Source organism: Bombina bombina, chromosome 2 (genome assembly GCF_027579735.1).
Source record: "Bombina bombina isolate aBomBom1 chromosome 2, aBomBom1.pri, whole genome shotgun sequence".
In the NCBI taxonomy this organism is placed as follows: Eukaryota; Metazoa; Chordata; class Amphibia; order Anura; family Bombinatoridae; genus Bombina; species Bombina bombina.
In genome coordinates, this window is record NC_069500.1 from 559,802,794 (window position 1) to 559,816,589 (window position 13,796).

At 36.4% G+C, this 13,796-nt stretch overlaps 1 protein-coding gene across 1 annotated transcript in view; it reads right to left on the reverse strand.

Moving 5' to 3' along the window:
- AOPEP (aminopeptidase O (putative)) overlaps window positions 1–13,796 on the reverse strand; it is a 1,396,509-nt gene that overhangs the window by 657,169 nt on the left and 725,544 nt on the right. Inside the window, exon 6 of the mRNA XM_053702422.1 lies at window positions 4,454–4,643. Within this exon, the coding sequence (XP_053558397.1) occupies window positions 4,454–4,643 (190 nt within the window). The remainder of the gene's footprint in view (window positions 1–4,453; window positions 4,644–13,796) is intronic.

Here is a 13,796-nt window from a genome sequence, read left to right on the forward strand (position 1 = left end):
ATGCAAATATTGCATTTATAGGAGAAAAATTGGTAGAGGGCCCTGCCAAGAGTTGGACTGTTGGAAATTACCTCTCATGAATCTCATCTACAAACAGCTGGGTTCCTAAGCTTACATGCTAAAGGGGTTCAAGGGGATGACAAAGGAGGAGAGGAATTAACAACCCTTTTTTTGTAAAACAAATACGTACAGATAAAAGAAAGACAACAGTCTGTATATGTATTTGTTTAATGTAAGAATAAGTTGTGATGGTTATTGCACTGCACACATCAGATAACTTTCTGTTTGAAGTAGCAGGGTAGCAGAATACAGCTGCTTTGCTCCAGCCTATTTCCCCTCCTCCATCCCTAAACATTTAGAAAACATATTCTTTTCATCCTCTGTTCTGCTAAACACAAGCCATGTGAGATTGATTTCTACGGTTATATTTAAGTTTGTTGTCATATCATTATTAATGGAATATTTCATAAGGAGCTGTGATAGATCCATGTTTAGCTATTTATTAAAAACAAGCCTTTAGATGTAACTAACATCAATACACGTAATTAGTGGCTATTTGCTTAATGTATTGAATTTTGTAGCATATTGAATAGGCCAAAATAATGATTGTTATATACTGTTTCCCAGCGACATAAAGAAAGACATATGACTGATGAGTTTTATAGAGATCCGACATCGTCACTACACTATTCAACAGCAAAAATATGTTTCCCCCTATATCACAGAATTATGTACCCAAAGGATAGAATTTTGTTTTAATTTTTTATTTCGAAATACCTAATTTGGCATCTAAAACTATACTTACCTTGCAAGCAAAGCCATTCTCCTCAATGCAGCAGTTTTTTGTTTTTTTTTAACTAGCGCTTTACTGGCTCAGGTAAAGATGTCAACTGCTTTACCTAGCGCAGGAGCGTGCTACATGTAGTTGAATGGTGCGATTGGGCTCACTGTGATTAGACAGTGAGCCTGTGAGTAACTAGTTAAAATTTGAAACAAAAGGATATCCTTATGTTACATTATTCTGCACATAATGCAGAACTATGTGACATGTTGCACGTTTACTGTCTCTTTAAGTGTTTAATATAAAAAAAAATGTATACTTACCTGATACATCTATTTCTTTCATGAGGGTGAGAGTCCACAAAACCTCACATGTGAGATATTCCTGTCCAACAAGAGGAGACAAAACACCTCTACATTGCAGAGCTTTACTCCACATCATGTCCCAGCATTCCTTAATTATATATATAGGTAAGCAGAGAAGGAAAGCTAGAAAACAAGAAAAGAGCAGGGCAAATGGATTGCAAAACAGGATTTTCCTCCAAATGAAGATAATAATAAAAATGGTAGGATGGTGGACTCTCACCATTATCAAAGATATACATTTATACAGTAAGCAAAAAATGTAATTCTTTTCAAATTGTGGTGAGAATCTACAAATCATCCCATGGGACATCTAATACCAATGCAGCGAAGTCCACAAAACCATCACAAATAGGTGGTGGGGCTGCAATGAAGATCAGGTAACACTGCTCTAGTAGAGTGATCACTGATAGGTCCTCTAATTTGTATGACTTACCTGTAGGATACATGTATAATCATTTCCTATGCAATGTTTTGTAAATATGTTCAATAAGGCAACAGTAAGTACACAGTACACATATGTGTCACCTTCTGCACAACCTTTTATACTGTGCAACGCCATAAGATTGACTGTTCGGTAGCGTCAATCCCAAATGAGGGCAGGATTATTACGTAAAAAAGGAAAAGTATAAAACACTGGTTGTAAATAGTATTAAAACATACCATAATGCAGTGTTTGCAGCAAGAGTGATTACAAACAGTTACTATTGCAGTTCATGCAAAAAGAGATCACACATTAAAATCTGCAATCTTAATAGGAGATCATATGCCAACTGCGGCATTGAAATATATAAACTGATAACTAAGCTTAATAATTTTGATATAATTAATGGATTGCTGAAATTCAGTTAATTCAGTTAATAAGTGTGCTAATAAAATATTTGATTAATGGGCTCACTATTAGAATATTTATTGTGAGCCAAAATAAGTGCAATGGAGACTTTAAGGGATAGGAAAATCAAAATTAAAGTTTCATGATTCAGATAGAGCTTGTGATTTTAAGGGATTACTAACTTTTGGTTTTGCTATTCAAATTGGAACAAAGATTTAGCATTGCAATTATCTAAACAATGTAGTGTACCTTTTTTGTTTCAGAAACAAAGCTCCCTTTATCAGTAAAGTAATGATTTATTTTATCCTCATTACATCACGTAATCCAGCCCTCAAATGTGGGCCATCTATGGTCTAACATACTTGCCAATCGGATGGCGAGTATGCGCATAAAATTAAAATACATTATCGTCATTCCACGCATGAGCAATAGGATCAGGTTAGTCTCGCATGCGCATATAGCGGCACAGAAGCCGACATGAACGACAATAGACTCAATAAAACGCATGCAATGACGTATGCGATGACGTTGCGCTAACTCACGCAAGCGCATTGAGTCTTGCAGTCGCCATCTTCCAACTGCAGTTGTCAACCAGGATTGTAAATCCGTAACAGCGGACAACTCAGTGGGTTTGGAAATAGTTAAAATTTCGACAATAGATATTTATAAAACGATACGTATTTAATACATGAGACACATTGAAAAAGGCTTTATTTATAGTTAAACTATTATATCATGATTCTATTTTTCACTACACTGTCCCTTTAAGACACTTTTAAATTCACTTCTATTTTCAAATATGCTTCATTCTCTTGCTATCCCTTTTTGAAAAACAAATAGGCACATATCCTACACTAGTGGGAGCTAGCTGCTAATGGGTTCCTGCACATAATTGTCTCTTGTGATTGGCTAACTAGATGTGTTCATCTTGCTGCCAGTTGTGCAATGCTATTCATTCAGCAAAGAATAACAAGAGAATGAAACAATTTTGATAATGGAAGTAAATGTGAAAGATGTTTAAAATTGTATGTTCTGCCCAAATAATGAAAGAAAATGTTGGGGTTTCCTGACCCTTTAATAAACACAGTACTTGCAATCATAAAGAAGAATATTAATGTTCAAAGGAGAACAGGATACAAAAATCTTTTATTTTTTATCTTCACTCTGTAAAAGATTTTAATTCACCTACCTATTTTCTTTCAACAGATGGTGAGAGTCCACAAATCATCGTGTGGGAATTTCACTCATGACCACTAGGAAGAAGCAAAAAACACCCCAATATACCAGAGCTTTAAAACCCTCTTGCTTCCCCTCATTCATTTACTTTGCCTCCTTGATAAAGTGAAGTGAAAGTTTCTAACCAATCTGATGCCCATTTCCACATAACAGTGCCCTGTCAGACAGAGGGGTAGACAAGGAGTTATCAGCCAGGCAGTAAAAGATATTTTCCCAGCGTGAAATGTCACAAGCCTCCCAGGTGGTTATTCTCCTATTCTCTGGTCTGCAGCATGTGCTGCTCCTTGTGGGATCCAGGGCCTTCCCCAGGTCAAATATGGACATATCCAGCAATCACCTGGGTTGTAGAATGATGTTAAATGTGATAGATCCTTTGTATTGTACTTCACTGCCTTGGCTTGTCTACTGGAAGAAGAGTGCTGCAGCTCAGGTATGAACAGTGGAAAAGGTACTGTGAGTTAAGTACTTTGCACAAGCATAGCCCACTGGCTATTAATATGAACATGTACACATGATTCACATAGTCTGGGAACATACATTCATACACCCTACACCTTATATAAGCAGTTTTTAGAACTTTTGGGCACTTTTTAAATTTCTATTTAAGTATGTTTAACTTTGCATGGTTGGCTCTAGTGCTCTGCTACTGCTGAGCAATAAACAGTCTATTTCTCTAACCTGTGCTAAAATCTTGTTAGCATTCACCAGTAGCGCAGGCGTGCTAAGGGTTAACTATTTTTGCATGCTTTTTAGCGACCGTTTTAACCCCGTCCTGTTCCTGTGCTGCTGTAATCAGCATGTGGGGAGAAGCTCTCAGGAGCGGTAGAGGTGGTTAGATACTCTCATCATATCAAAGCTTTCACTCAAATTAGGGCATACATTTATATAACCTTTTGTTTTCTTGTGTTATTTTTATGTAGTTTTTACTGTTTTTACAGTTATTCCTGTGCTTATTTTACAGTACCTTATTATATTGCTACTCTTTTCCTATCTTCGTAATGTATTTTTGTTGTGTTTTGTGCAACTTTTTTTTTCACGGAATACACTTTACCAGAGCTCTTAGATTGAGGTATGGATTGAAGCGGAAAGGACTATTGTGCGACGCAATGGCGATTTCTCCCGAATTGTAATATCAGTGGAAGAAAAATTGTCGTCGCTCTATCGCAAAGTCCGTTGTGCATCACTTGTAATCTTGCCCTATACTGGTTATTTATTTATTTCTTTATATAAATGAAACATTACCTTTTGAGCTTTTGATAAAAATACATCTTCCAAGTGGGTGGCAAATCCTTCACTTATCCATTCTTCTGTCCAATCACGTGCACCGATTACCAATCCGAACCAGGCATGAGCAATTTCATGGCAAACACGTGCCATACAGAGATGGTTGCTTCCAGACAGAACACTCTGAGATAGGTAGATGATGTGTGGGCTGGATGAAAAAAACAAAATGTACAATGTGCATCATAAAGTTTCAGTTATATACTGTCTGTTCCGTTATTCAATTCACAAAAATAACACAGGTCTTTAAAGAGACATATACCTCTTTTTTTATTGTGTATATAAAAGGGTAGCACTTAAACATTTTTTGCATGAAAAAAATTAAACAAAACATTTTTTAAGTTTAAAGTGAAAGTAACAGGAAATGCATGTTTGTTTACACCTAATACATATGATTCTTATACTACTGGTTGACAGGGACAACTACCACAAAAAAAGGCTGGTTTGTTTAACACAGGAAAAAAACAAACAACCTATAATACATTTTAAAATAATCTCTTTTAGATGGAAAAGGAAACATTTTGGAGTACAATGTCCCTTTAAGAGTTGACACTTTCAAAGGAAACATGTTTCATTGTAATGTGAACGAACTGTAAAGAAATGCAATCGCACAAATCATGAAACTAAATGCTAGATATAATGAAGTATTCAAAGGGCAGAATGCCCTGAGAACAATAAGCAGAAGTATTTATTTAGAATTGTATTAGTTGATTAAATATTGAAAAGATAATTGTGAAGTTTCAGTTTCCATAAAGCACGGGTGCAACTGTGTAGAATGCTAGGTTTCCTTTATCTATTTAATTATGCTGAGGATCTTTAGGAATAGATATAGTGTGAAAACAATGGCTGTAGAATGTAGCAATGTTAAGGTGAATATTAAAATACCTTTAAAGGAACATGAAACCCACAATCTTTATTTTATTATTCAGACAGATCATACATTTGTAAACAACTTACCAATTTACTTCAATTATCAGTTTTGCTTCATTGTCTTGGTATTCTTTCTTGAAGGAGCAGCAATTCACTACTGGGAGCTAGCTGAACACATCTAGTGAGCCAATCACAAGAGGCATATATTTTCAACCACCAATAAGCAGCTAGCTACCAGCACCTTAGCCTATCTAGGTATGCATTTTAACAATTGATACCAAAATAACAAAGCAAATTAAATAAAAGAAGTCAACTGAAAGTTGTTTATAATGACATGCTCTTTTTGAAAGAAAAATGTTGGGTTTCATGTCCCTTTAACATTGCTATATTCCACACACAGCTATCATTTGCACACTATGGGCTCCATGTACTAAGCAGCGGATGCTGCTTTGCAGCCTCTGTGGTTAAAAAGCAGTGGCCATAAGACTGCTGCTTCTTAACCTCTTTGTAGGGTGACCAAATTGGCGCTTTAAAAAGGGACATATATGAAAAATACATATGTCAGGGTTCTTATACAAAATATTTCTTTAAACAGTCCTGAAAATAGCCCTGACATATTTATTTTTCATATGTGTCCCTTTTTAAAGTGGCAATATGGTCACCCTACCTCTCCGCTACTTTGCTCATTCAGGCTGATTGATAGGCCCTGCTCTTGCACGATTGGTAGCAAGGGAGCAGCAAAAGTAAATCTTTGCGCCATGATGACTGGCAGAAATGTTCCCTAGTTAAAAACCATCTCTGCCTGTCTCTCAGTTAGTAAACTAGATCCTATATCTGCCTCTAACTCTCCTCAGCAGAATAGATTTGATAAAGAAAGCCTAGTTTTCAACATGGTGGCTCACTTTTATGTAAAGCAAATCAGGGGCTTTGAAAAGCCTCCAAATTCAGAGTTAAATTATGGGAAAAGGGGACAGATTAATAAATTGAAAGTATACTGCAAAACAGTTTTACTATACAGAAAAAAACAGTTTATAAATGACACTCTCAAGGTGTTTAATATGCCTTTAAAAGGACCAATATTTGAATGTATCAAGCTTGTTAATAAAATGATTTTAGTGATGAAGAATATTGCTTTGATTACAGAACCTAAAACATGTTATAAAAGATTTGTGTAAATCAATAAAGTTTATTTGTGTTTGTTTAAATGATGTTTTAAGGACTGTATGACTTTGCTTTCTCAAGATTCCATAAAAGGCAAACATATTTGACATACAGCACTCTTGAAATGTCTTAATGTATTTCGTAGATCATTTTTCCAGGAAGAAAAAAAATATAGAGCTTCCAACTGTTTTGTCTACAGCTCGTCAGCTAATGTTTTCCATTTTAAAACAAATAAAATTCCATGTATCAGAAATCCCATCTTTATATTTATTAAAACACAACATGAATCTGCATGATTTAAAATGTGCATACTTCTTCCTAAATCAGAATATTATTTAGCGCAAACTAAAAAGATCAATCACAAGTTATCATTATTTTTGCTATTTTCACAAGACTGGTGGTTAACTGATTCATGCAAAATGATGTATCTCAGAACTCCTGAATTTTCTATATACTGCCTCACTGAGCCAGATTATGGCTCAATTTACGCCTGTGCAAAGTACTTTTTTCATTATTATTATAACAGGTACATATACCCAAATCCGGAATTCCAAAATCTAAACTTATTCTGAAATCCAAACTTCTTAATGATCAAAATTTACTATTTTCCCTATCTGTAAATCACAATCTTCTCTGCCTGTGTCTTAGTTTTATTTGTTTGTTCTAAAATGCAAATAATACTATATATATATATATATATATATATATATATATATATATATATATATAAAGCAATTACCTTTCTGATTACAGCGCTGTACTATCTTAGAGATAGTACTATGTATCAAAAAATTATATAGAACTACCTTTAGCTTTAATGTATTGCCTATATGACATAGAGATATTGTGCTTTACACTTGGTTTCATCCCCTATCCAAACGGTCCCATTTTAAAGATGCAAATATTCTAAAATCCAAACAATTCTGAAATCCAATAAATCTGATCCCAAGCAATTTTGATAAAGGGTTTTAAAATAAGTAAACATCAGGATGGGACAAATAAATTCAAGCAATGAATACATTTTTGCATCATCACTCTTGTGACAAATATACTTTTAATACCTCTTACAGTACAATTTTACCTTATCTATGCCCACGAAAGGTAGGGACATTTATTAAGGCAAAATCCCCTCAGAAAACAATGTTCCTATGATACGATAAGATACGATATGATATGATTTTTAATGCTCAAACAAAACACATCCTGTATATCTTAAAATGATAGTCTAGTCAAAATGATTCATGATTCAGATAGAGCACACAATTTTAAGCAACATTATAATTTACTCCTATTATAAATTGTAATTGGTTCTCTTGATATCTTTATTTAAAAAGCAAGAATGCAAGTTTAGGAGCCGGCCCGTTGTTGGTTCAGCACCTGGGTAGTGCTTGCTGATTGGTGTCTAAATGTAGCCACCAATCAATTAGCAAGCGCTACCCAGGTGCTGAACCAAAATGGGCCAGCGCTTAAGCTTACATTCTTGCCTTTTCAAATAAAGATACAAAGAGAACGAAGAAAAATTGATAATAGGAGTAAATTAGAAAGTTGCTTAACATTGCATGCTCTGTCTGAATCATGAAAATTAAATTTTGACTAGACTATTCCATTTAAGGGATTATTATTTTTTTATATTAAGAAAAAAAAGCAAATCCACAATATTTAGAATGATTATCCCTTTCATCTTAACCCACCATTAATAAGCTCATTCTGTATAAGAATGTGTCAGAAAGGTTCCTACTATATTTTGGATTGGATGGAGTTCTGTCAGGTATGGTACAAATACAGAGTCTTGAGCATCTGACATTCAAATCTTGTACCTACAGAATTCAAAAACTATAAATGTGTATTTAACATTTTCTACACAATAATTATTGGCTGAGTACTTGCTGCAAGAATCTTATGAAATCAGAATCAGAGAAGCTTGCTTGATGATATCTATAGCTACTGCATTTAAAAAAAAATGAAACATGAAGGGTATATGAAGAAAATAGTATAAAGCATATCCCTTAAACCAGTGGTCTAAAAGTACCAGCCCTGGGACCATATGTGGCCCTCAAAATAGTTCAATCTGGCCCTCCCTTGTTTATTAGGTAAATTATTCATTTGCTTCCATCCAGTTTTTTCACTGTTTTAAGAGGTGTAACAAGTTGATCTATATGGGCACTCACAAGATACATATAAAGACAAGCACGCATTGTCCAGTGTAGACTCCCATTATGCACTGCTGGGATAAATGTCATTTTGTATTCATTTTCAGAATGATCACTTCACTTGGCACTCACAAGATAAATATACAGTGTGTATGTCTATTGTGGACTACAGCTCATAGCATGCACTACTACCCAGGTAAATGTCACTTCCAGTTTCTAGAATATCCAGTTCCATAGCCCTCACTCAGTTCAAGTGGCCCCCATGGGGGAAAAACACTTGACCAGTGGCCCCCCATATACAATCAGCTTGATACCCCTGCCTTAAAAATGATTTTCCTTATCACTGTTTGCTTGCAGCACAAGAATAAAGGAAACATTTAAACTAGTTGAAGAGTAGTTTGTCCCAACAAAGACAAATTGATCATCAAAAGACAACCTTGTTGTTTCTAATAAAAGCTGATTGCCTTAGCAGTCAATACTTCTGCAATATTCTGAAGCAGGCCTGGCAGTTTTCTATTTGAGTTTACCATGGGGAGGTGTGCAGTTAAGCCCTCCCACTAGGGTCTTACACATGACTGATGTATTCAGCCTGAACCTGTTAGAGAGTTGACTGAAGGATGAACAGATATCTTGGGTGACTTTAGTTTAAGTTCATATACATTCAATTGTGGCCTAACATTTCATTTTGCTTTGGACTGTTGTTTGGGACAGAAAACCCAAAATGTTTCTTTCATGATTTAGACAGAATGTGCAACTGTAAAGAACTTTCCAATTTACTTCTAATTATTGGTAGCTGTCCTAATATGCCCCTTATTATTAGTTCAGGTGATTTGCTCAGCTAGTTCACAGCTGTACATTTCAACTCCTTCACTTCAACAAAGGATATCAAGAGAATGAAGCAAAATTGATAATAGAAGTAAACTGGAAAGGTTTTTTTTATTTTTTTTAATTGCCTGCTCTTGCTGAATCATGAAAGAAACATACTGCCAGATTACGAGTTTTGTCGGTAAAGACATGCGTTGCTAACGAGCCTTTTTTTTCCAGCGCTCACTTAAGCCAACGCTGGTATTACAAGTTTTCTGAATGGCTGCGTTAGCCTCATAGTGAGCGTTGAGCAAATTTAGCTCCATTTCTCACTGTAATACCAGCATTGCTTACGGTAGCGGTAAGCTGGCTAAAACGTGCTCGTGCACGATTTCCCCATAGGAAACAATGGGGCTGAGCTGGCTGAAAAAAAAACAGCGTCCAGCTTCTAACGCAGCCCCATTGTTTCCTATGGGGAAATTAATTTTATGTCTGCACCTAACACCCTAACATGAACCCCGAGTCTAAACACCCCTTATCTTACACTTATTAATCCCTAATCCGCCGCCCCCAACATCGTCGCCACCTGCTTTATACTATTAACCCCTAATCTGCCGCTCCGGACACCGCCGCCACCTACATTATACTTATGAACCCCTAATCTGCTGCCCCCAACATCGCCGACACCTACAGTATATTTTTAACCCCTAATCTGCCCCCCCAACGTCGCCGCAACCTAACTACACTTATTAACCCCTAATCTGCCGACCGGACATCGCCGCTACTTTAATAAATGTATTAATCCCTAAACCGCCACACTCCCACCTCGCAAACACTAGTTAATTTTTTATTAACCCCTAATCTGCCTGCCCTAACATCGCCGACACCTACTTACATTTATTAACCCCTAATCTGCCACCCCAACGTCGCTGCTACTATAATAAAGTTATTAACCCCTAAACCTAAGTCTAACCCTAACATCCCCCTAATTTAAATATAATTTAAATACATCTAAATAAAATAACTATAATTAAATAAATTATTCCTATTTAAAACTAAATACTCACCTGTAAAATAAACCATAAGATAGCTAGAATATAACTAATAGTTACATTGTAGCTATCTTATGATTTATATTTATTTTACAGGCAACTTTGTATTTATTTTAACTAGGTAGAATAGTTATTAAATAGTTATTAACTATTTAATAACTACCTAGTTAAAATAAGTACAAAATTACCTGTAAAATAAATCCTAACCTAAGTTACAATTACACCTAACACTACACTATCATTAAACTAATTACCTAAACTACTTACAATTAATTACAATTAAATTCAATAAACTAAATTACAAAAAAAAAACACACTAAATTACGGGAAAAAAAATAAAATACTGAAAATAAAAAAAATTACAAGTTTAAACTAATTACACCTAATCTAAGCCCCCTAGTAAATTAAACCCCCCCAAAAAAATAATAATAAGCCCCACCCTATACCTTAAAAGGGCCTTTTGCAGGGCATTGCCCCAAAGTAATCAGCTCTTTTACCTGTAAAAAAAGAATACAATACCCCCCTCAACATTACAACACACCACCCACACACCCCTATTCTACAACCCACCCAATACCCCCTTAAAAAAAACCTAACACTACCCCATTGAAGATCACCCTACCTTGAGCCGTCTTCACCCAGCCGGGCACCATTGGTCATCCGATCCGTCCAGAAGTCTTCATCCGATGGGCCAGAAGAGGACATCCAGACCAGCAGAAGTCTTCATCCTATCCGGGCAGAAGAGGACATCCGGACCGGGAGAAGGCTTCATTCAAGCGGCATCTTCTATCTTCATCCATCCGACGAGGAGCGACTCCATCTTGAAGACATCCAGCGCGGAGCATCCTTCCAGCACGACGAATTAATGACGAATGACGTTTCCTTTAAATGACATCATCCAAGATGGCGTCCCTCAAATTCCGATTGGCTGATAGGATTCTATCAGCCAATTGGAATTAAGGTAGGAAAAATCAGATTGGTTGATGCTATCAGCCAATCGGATTGAAGTTCAATCCGATTGGCTGATTGGATCAGCCAATAGAATTGACCTCGCATTCTATTGGCTGATCAAATCAGCCAATCGGATTGAACTTCAATTCGATTGGCTGATAGCATCAACCAATCGGATTTTTCCTACCTTAATTCCGATTGGCTGATAGAATCCTATCAGCCACTCGGAATTCGAGGGATGCCATCTTGGATGATGTCATTTAAAGGAACCGTCATTCGTCGTTAGTTCGTCGTGCTGGAAGGATGCTCCGCGCCGGATGTCTTCAAGATGGAGTCGCTCCTTGTCGGATGGATGAAGATAGAAGATGCCGCTTGGATGAAGCCTTTTCCCGGTCCGGATGTCCTCTTCTGCCCGGATAGGATGAAGACTTCTGCCGGTCTGGATGTCCTCTTCTGGCCCATCGGATGAAGACTTCTGGACGGATCAGATGACCAATGGTGCATGGCTGGGTGAAGACGGCTCAAGGTAGGGTGATCTTCAATTGGGTAGTGTTAGGTTTTTTTAAGGGGATATTGGGTGGGTTTTAGAGTAGGGGTGTGTGGGTGGTGGGTTGTAATGTTGGGGGGTATTGTATTCTTTTTTTTACAGGTAAAAGAGCTGATTACTTTGGGGTGATGCCCCGCAAAAGGCCCTTTTAAGGGCTATTTGTAATTTAGTATAGGGTAGGGCTTTTTATTATTTTGTGGGGGGGGGTTCATTTATTAGGGGGCTTAGATTAGGTGTAATTAGTTTAAACTTCTTGTAATTGTTTTTAATTTCAGTGTTTTTTTTCGTAATTTAGTTTATTGAATTTAATTGTAATTAATTGTAGGTAGTTTAGGTAATTAGTTTAATGATAGTGTAGTGTTAGGTGTAATTGTATTTAATAACTATTCTACCTAGTTAAAATATTCTACCTAGTTAAAATAAATACAAAGTTGCCAGTAAAATAAATATAAATCATAAGAAAGCTACAATGTAACTATTCGTTATATTGTAGCTATCTTATGGTTTATTTTACACGTAAGTATTTAGTTTTAAATAGGAATAATTTATTTAATTATAGTTATTTTATTTAGATGTATTTAAATTATATTTAAATTAGGGGTTGTTAGGGTTAGACTTAGTTTTATGGGTTAATAACTTTATTATAGTAGCGGCGATGTTGGGGGTGGCAGATTAGGGGTTAATAAATGTAAGTAGGTGTCGGCGATGTTAGGGCAGGCAGATTAGGGGTAATAAAAATTAACTAGTGTTTGCGAGGCGGGAGTGCGGCGGTTTAGGGGTTAATACATTTATTAAAGTAGCGGCAATGTCCGGTCGGCAGATTAGGGGTTAATAAGTGTAGTTAGGTTGCGGCGACGTTGGGGGCGGCAGATTAGGGGTTAAAAAATATAATGTAGGTTGCGGCAATGTTAGGGGCAGCAGAATAGGGGTTTATAAGTATAATGTAGATGGCGGCGATGTCCGGTCAGCAGATTAGGGGTTAAAAATATTTATTATAGTGTTTGCGATGTGGGGGGCCTCAGTTTAGGGGTTAATAGGTAGTTTATGGGTGTTAGTGTACTTGTTAGCACTTTAGTTAAGAGTTTTATGTTCCGGCGTTAGCCCATAAAACTTTTAACTACTGACTTTTAAATGCAGTAGAAGTCTTGACAGGAGAGGGTCTACCGCTCACTTCTTCCAAGACTTGTAATACCGGCGTTAGGCAAATCCCATAGAAAAGATAGGATACACAATTGACGTAAGGGGATTTGCGGTAGCCTCGAGTTGCGGAAGAAAAGTGAGCGTTAGACCTGTACCTGCCAAACTTGTAATACCTGCGTTAGATAAAAAGCAGCGTTAAAACCCCTTAACACTGCTTTTTAAGGCTAACGCAAAACTCGTAATCTCGCCGATAGTGTTTTATGTCCCTTTAAGGATACTGTTTTGCAGTTGTTATCAGCTTAAAGGAATAGTGTAGTCAAAATTAATCTTTCATGATTCAGATAGAGCAATTTTAAGCAACTTTCTAATTTACTCCTATTATCAATTTTTCTTCGTTCTCTTGGTATCTTTATTTGAAAAAGCAAGACTGTAAGCATTGGAGCCGGCCCATTTTTGGTTCAGAACCTGGGTAGCACTTTCTGATTAGTGTCTAAATGTAGCCACCAAACAGTAAGCGCTACCCAGGTGCTAAACCAAAAATGGGCCGGCTCCTAAGCATACATTCAAATAAAGATACAAAGAGAACAAAGAAAAGTTTATAATAGGACTAAATTAGAAAGTTGCTTTAA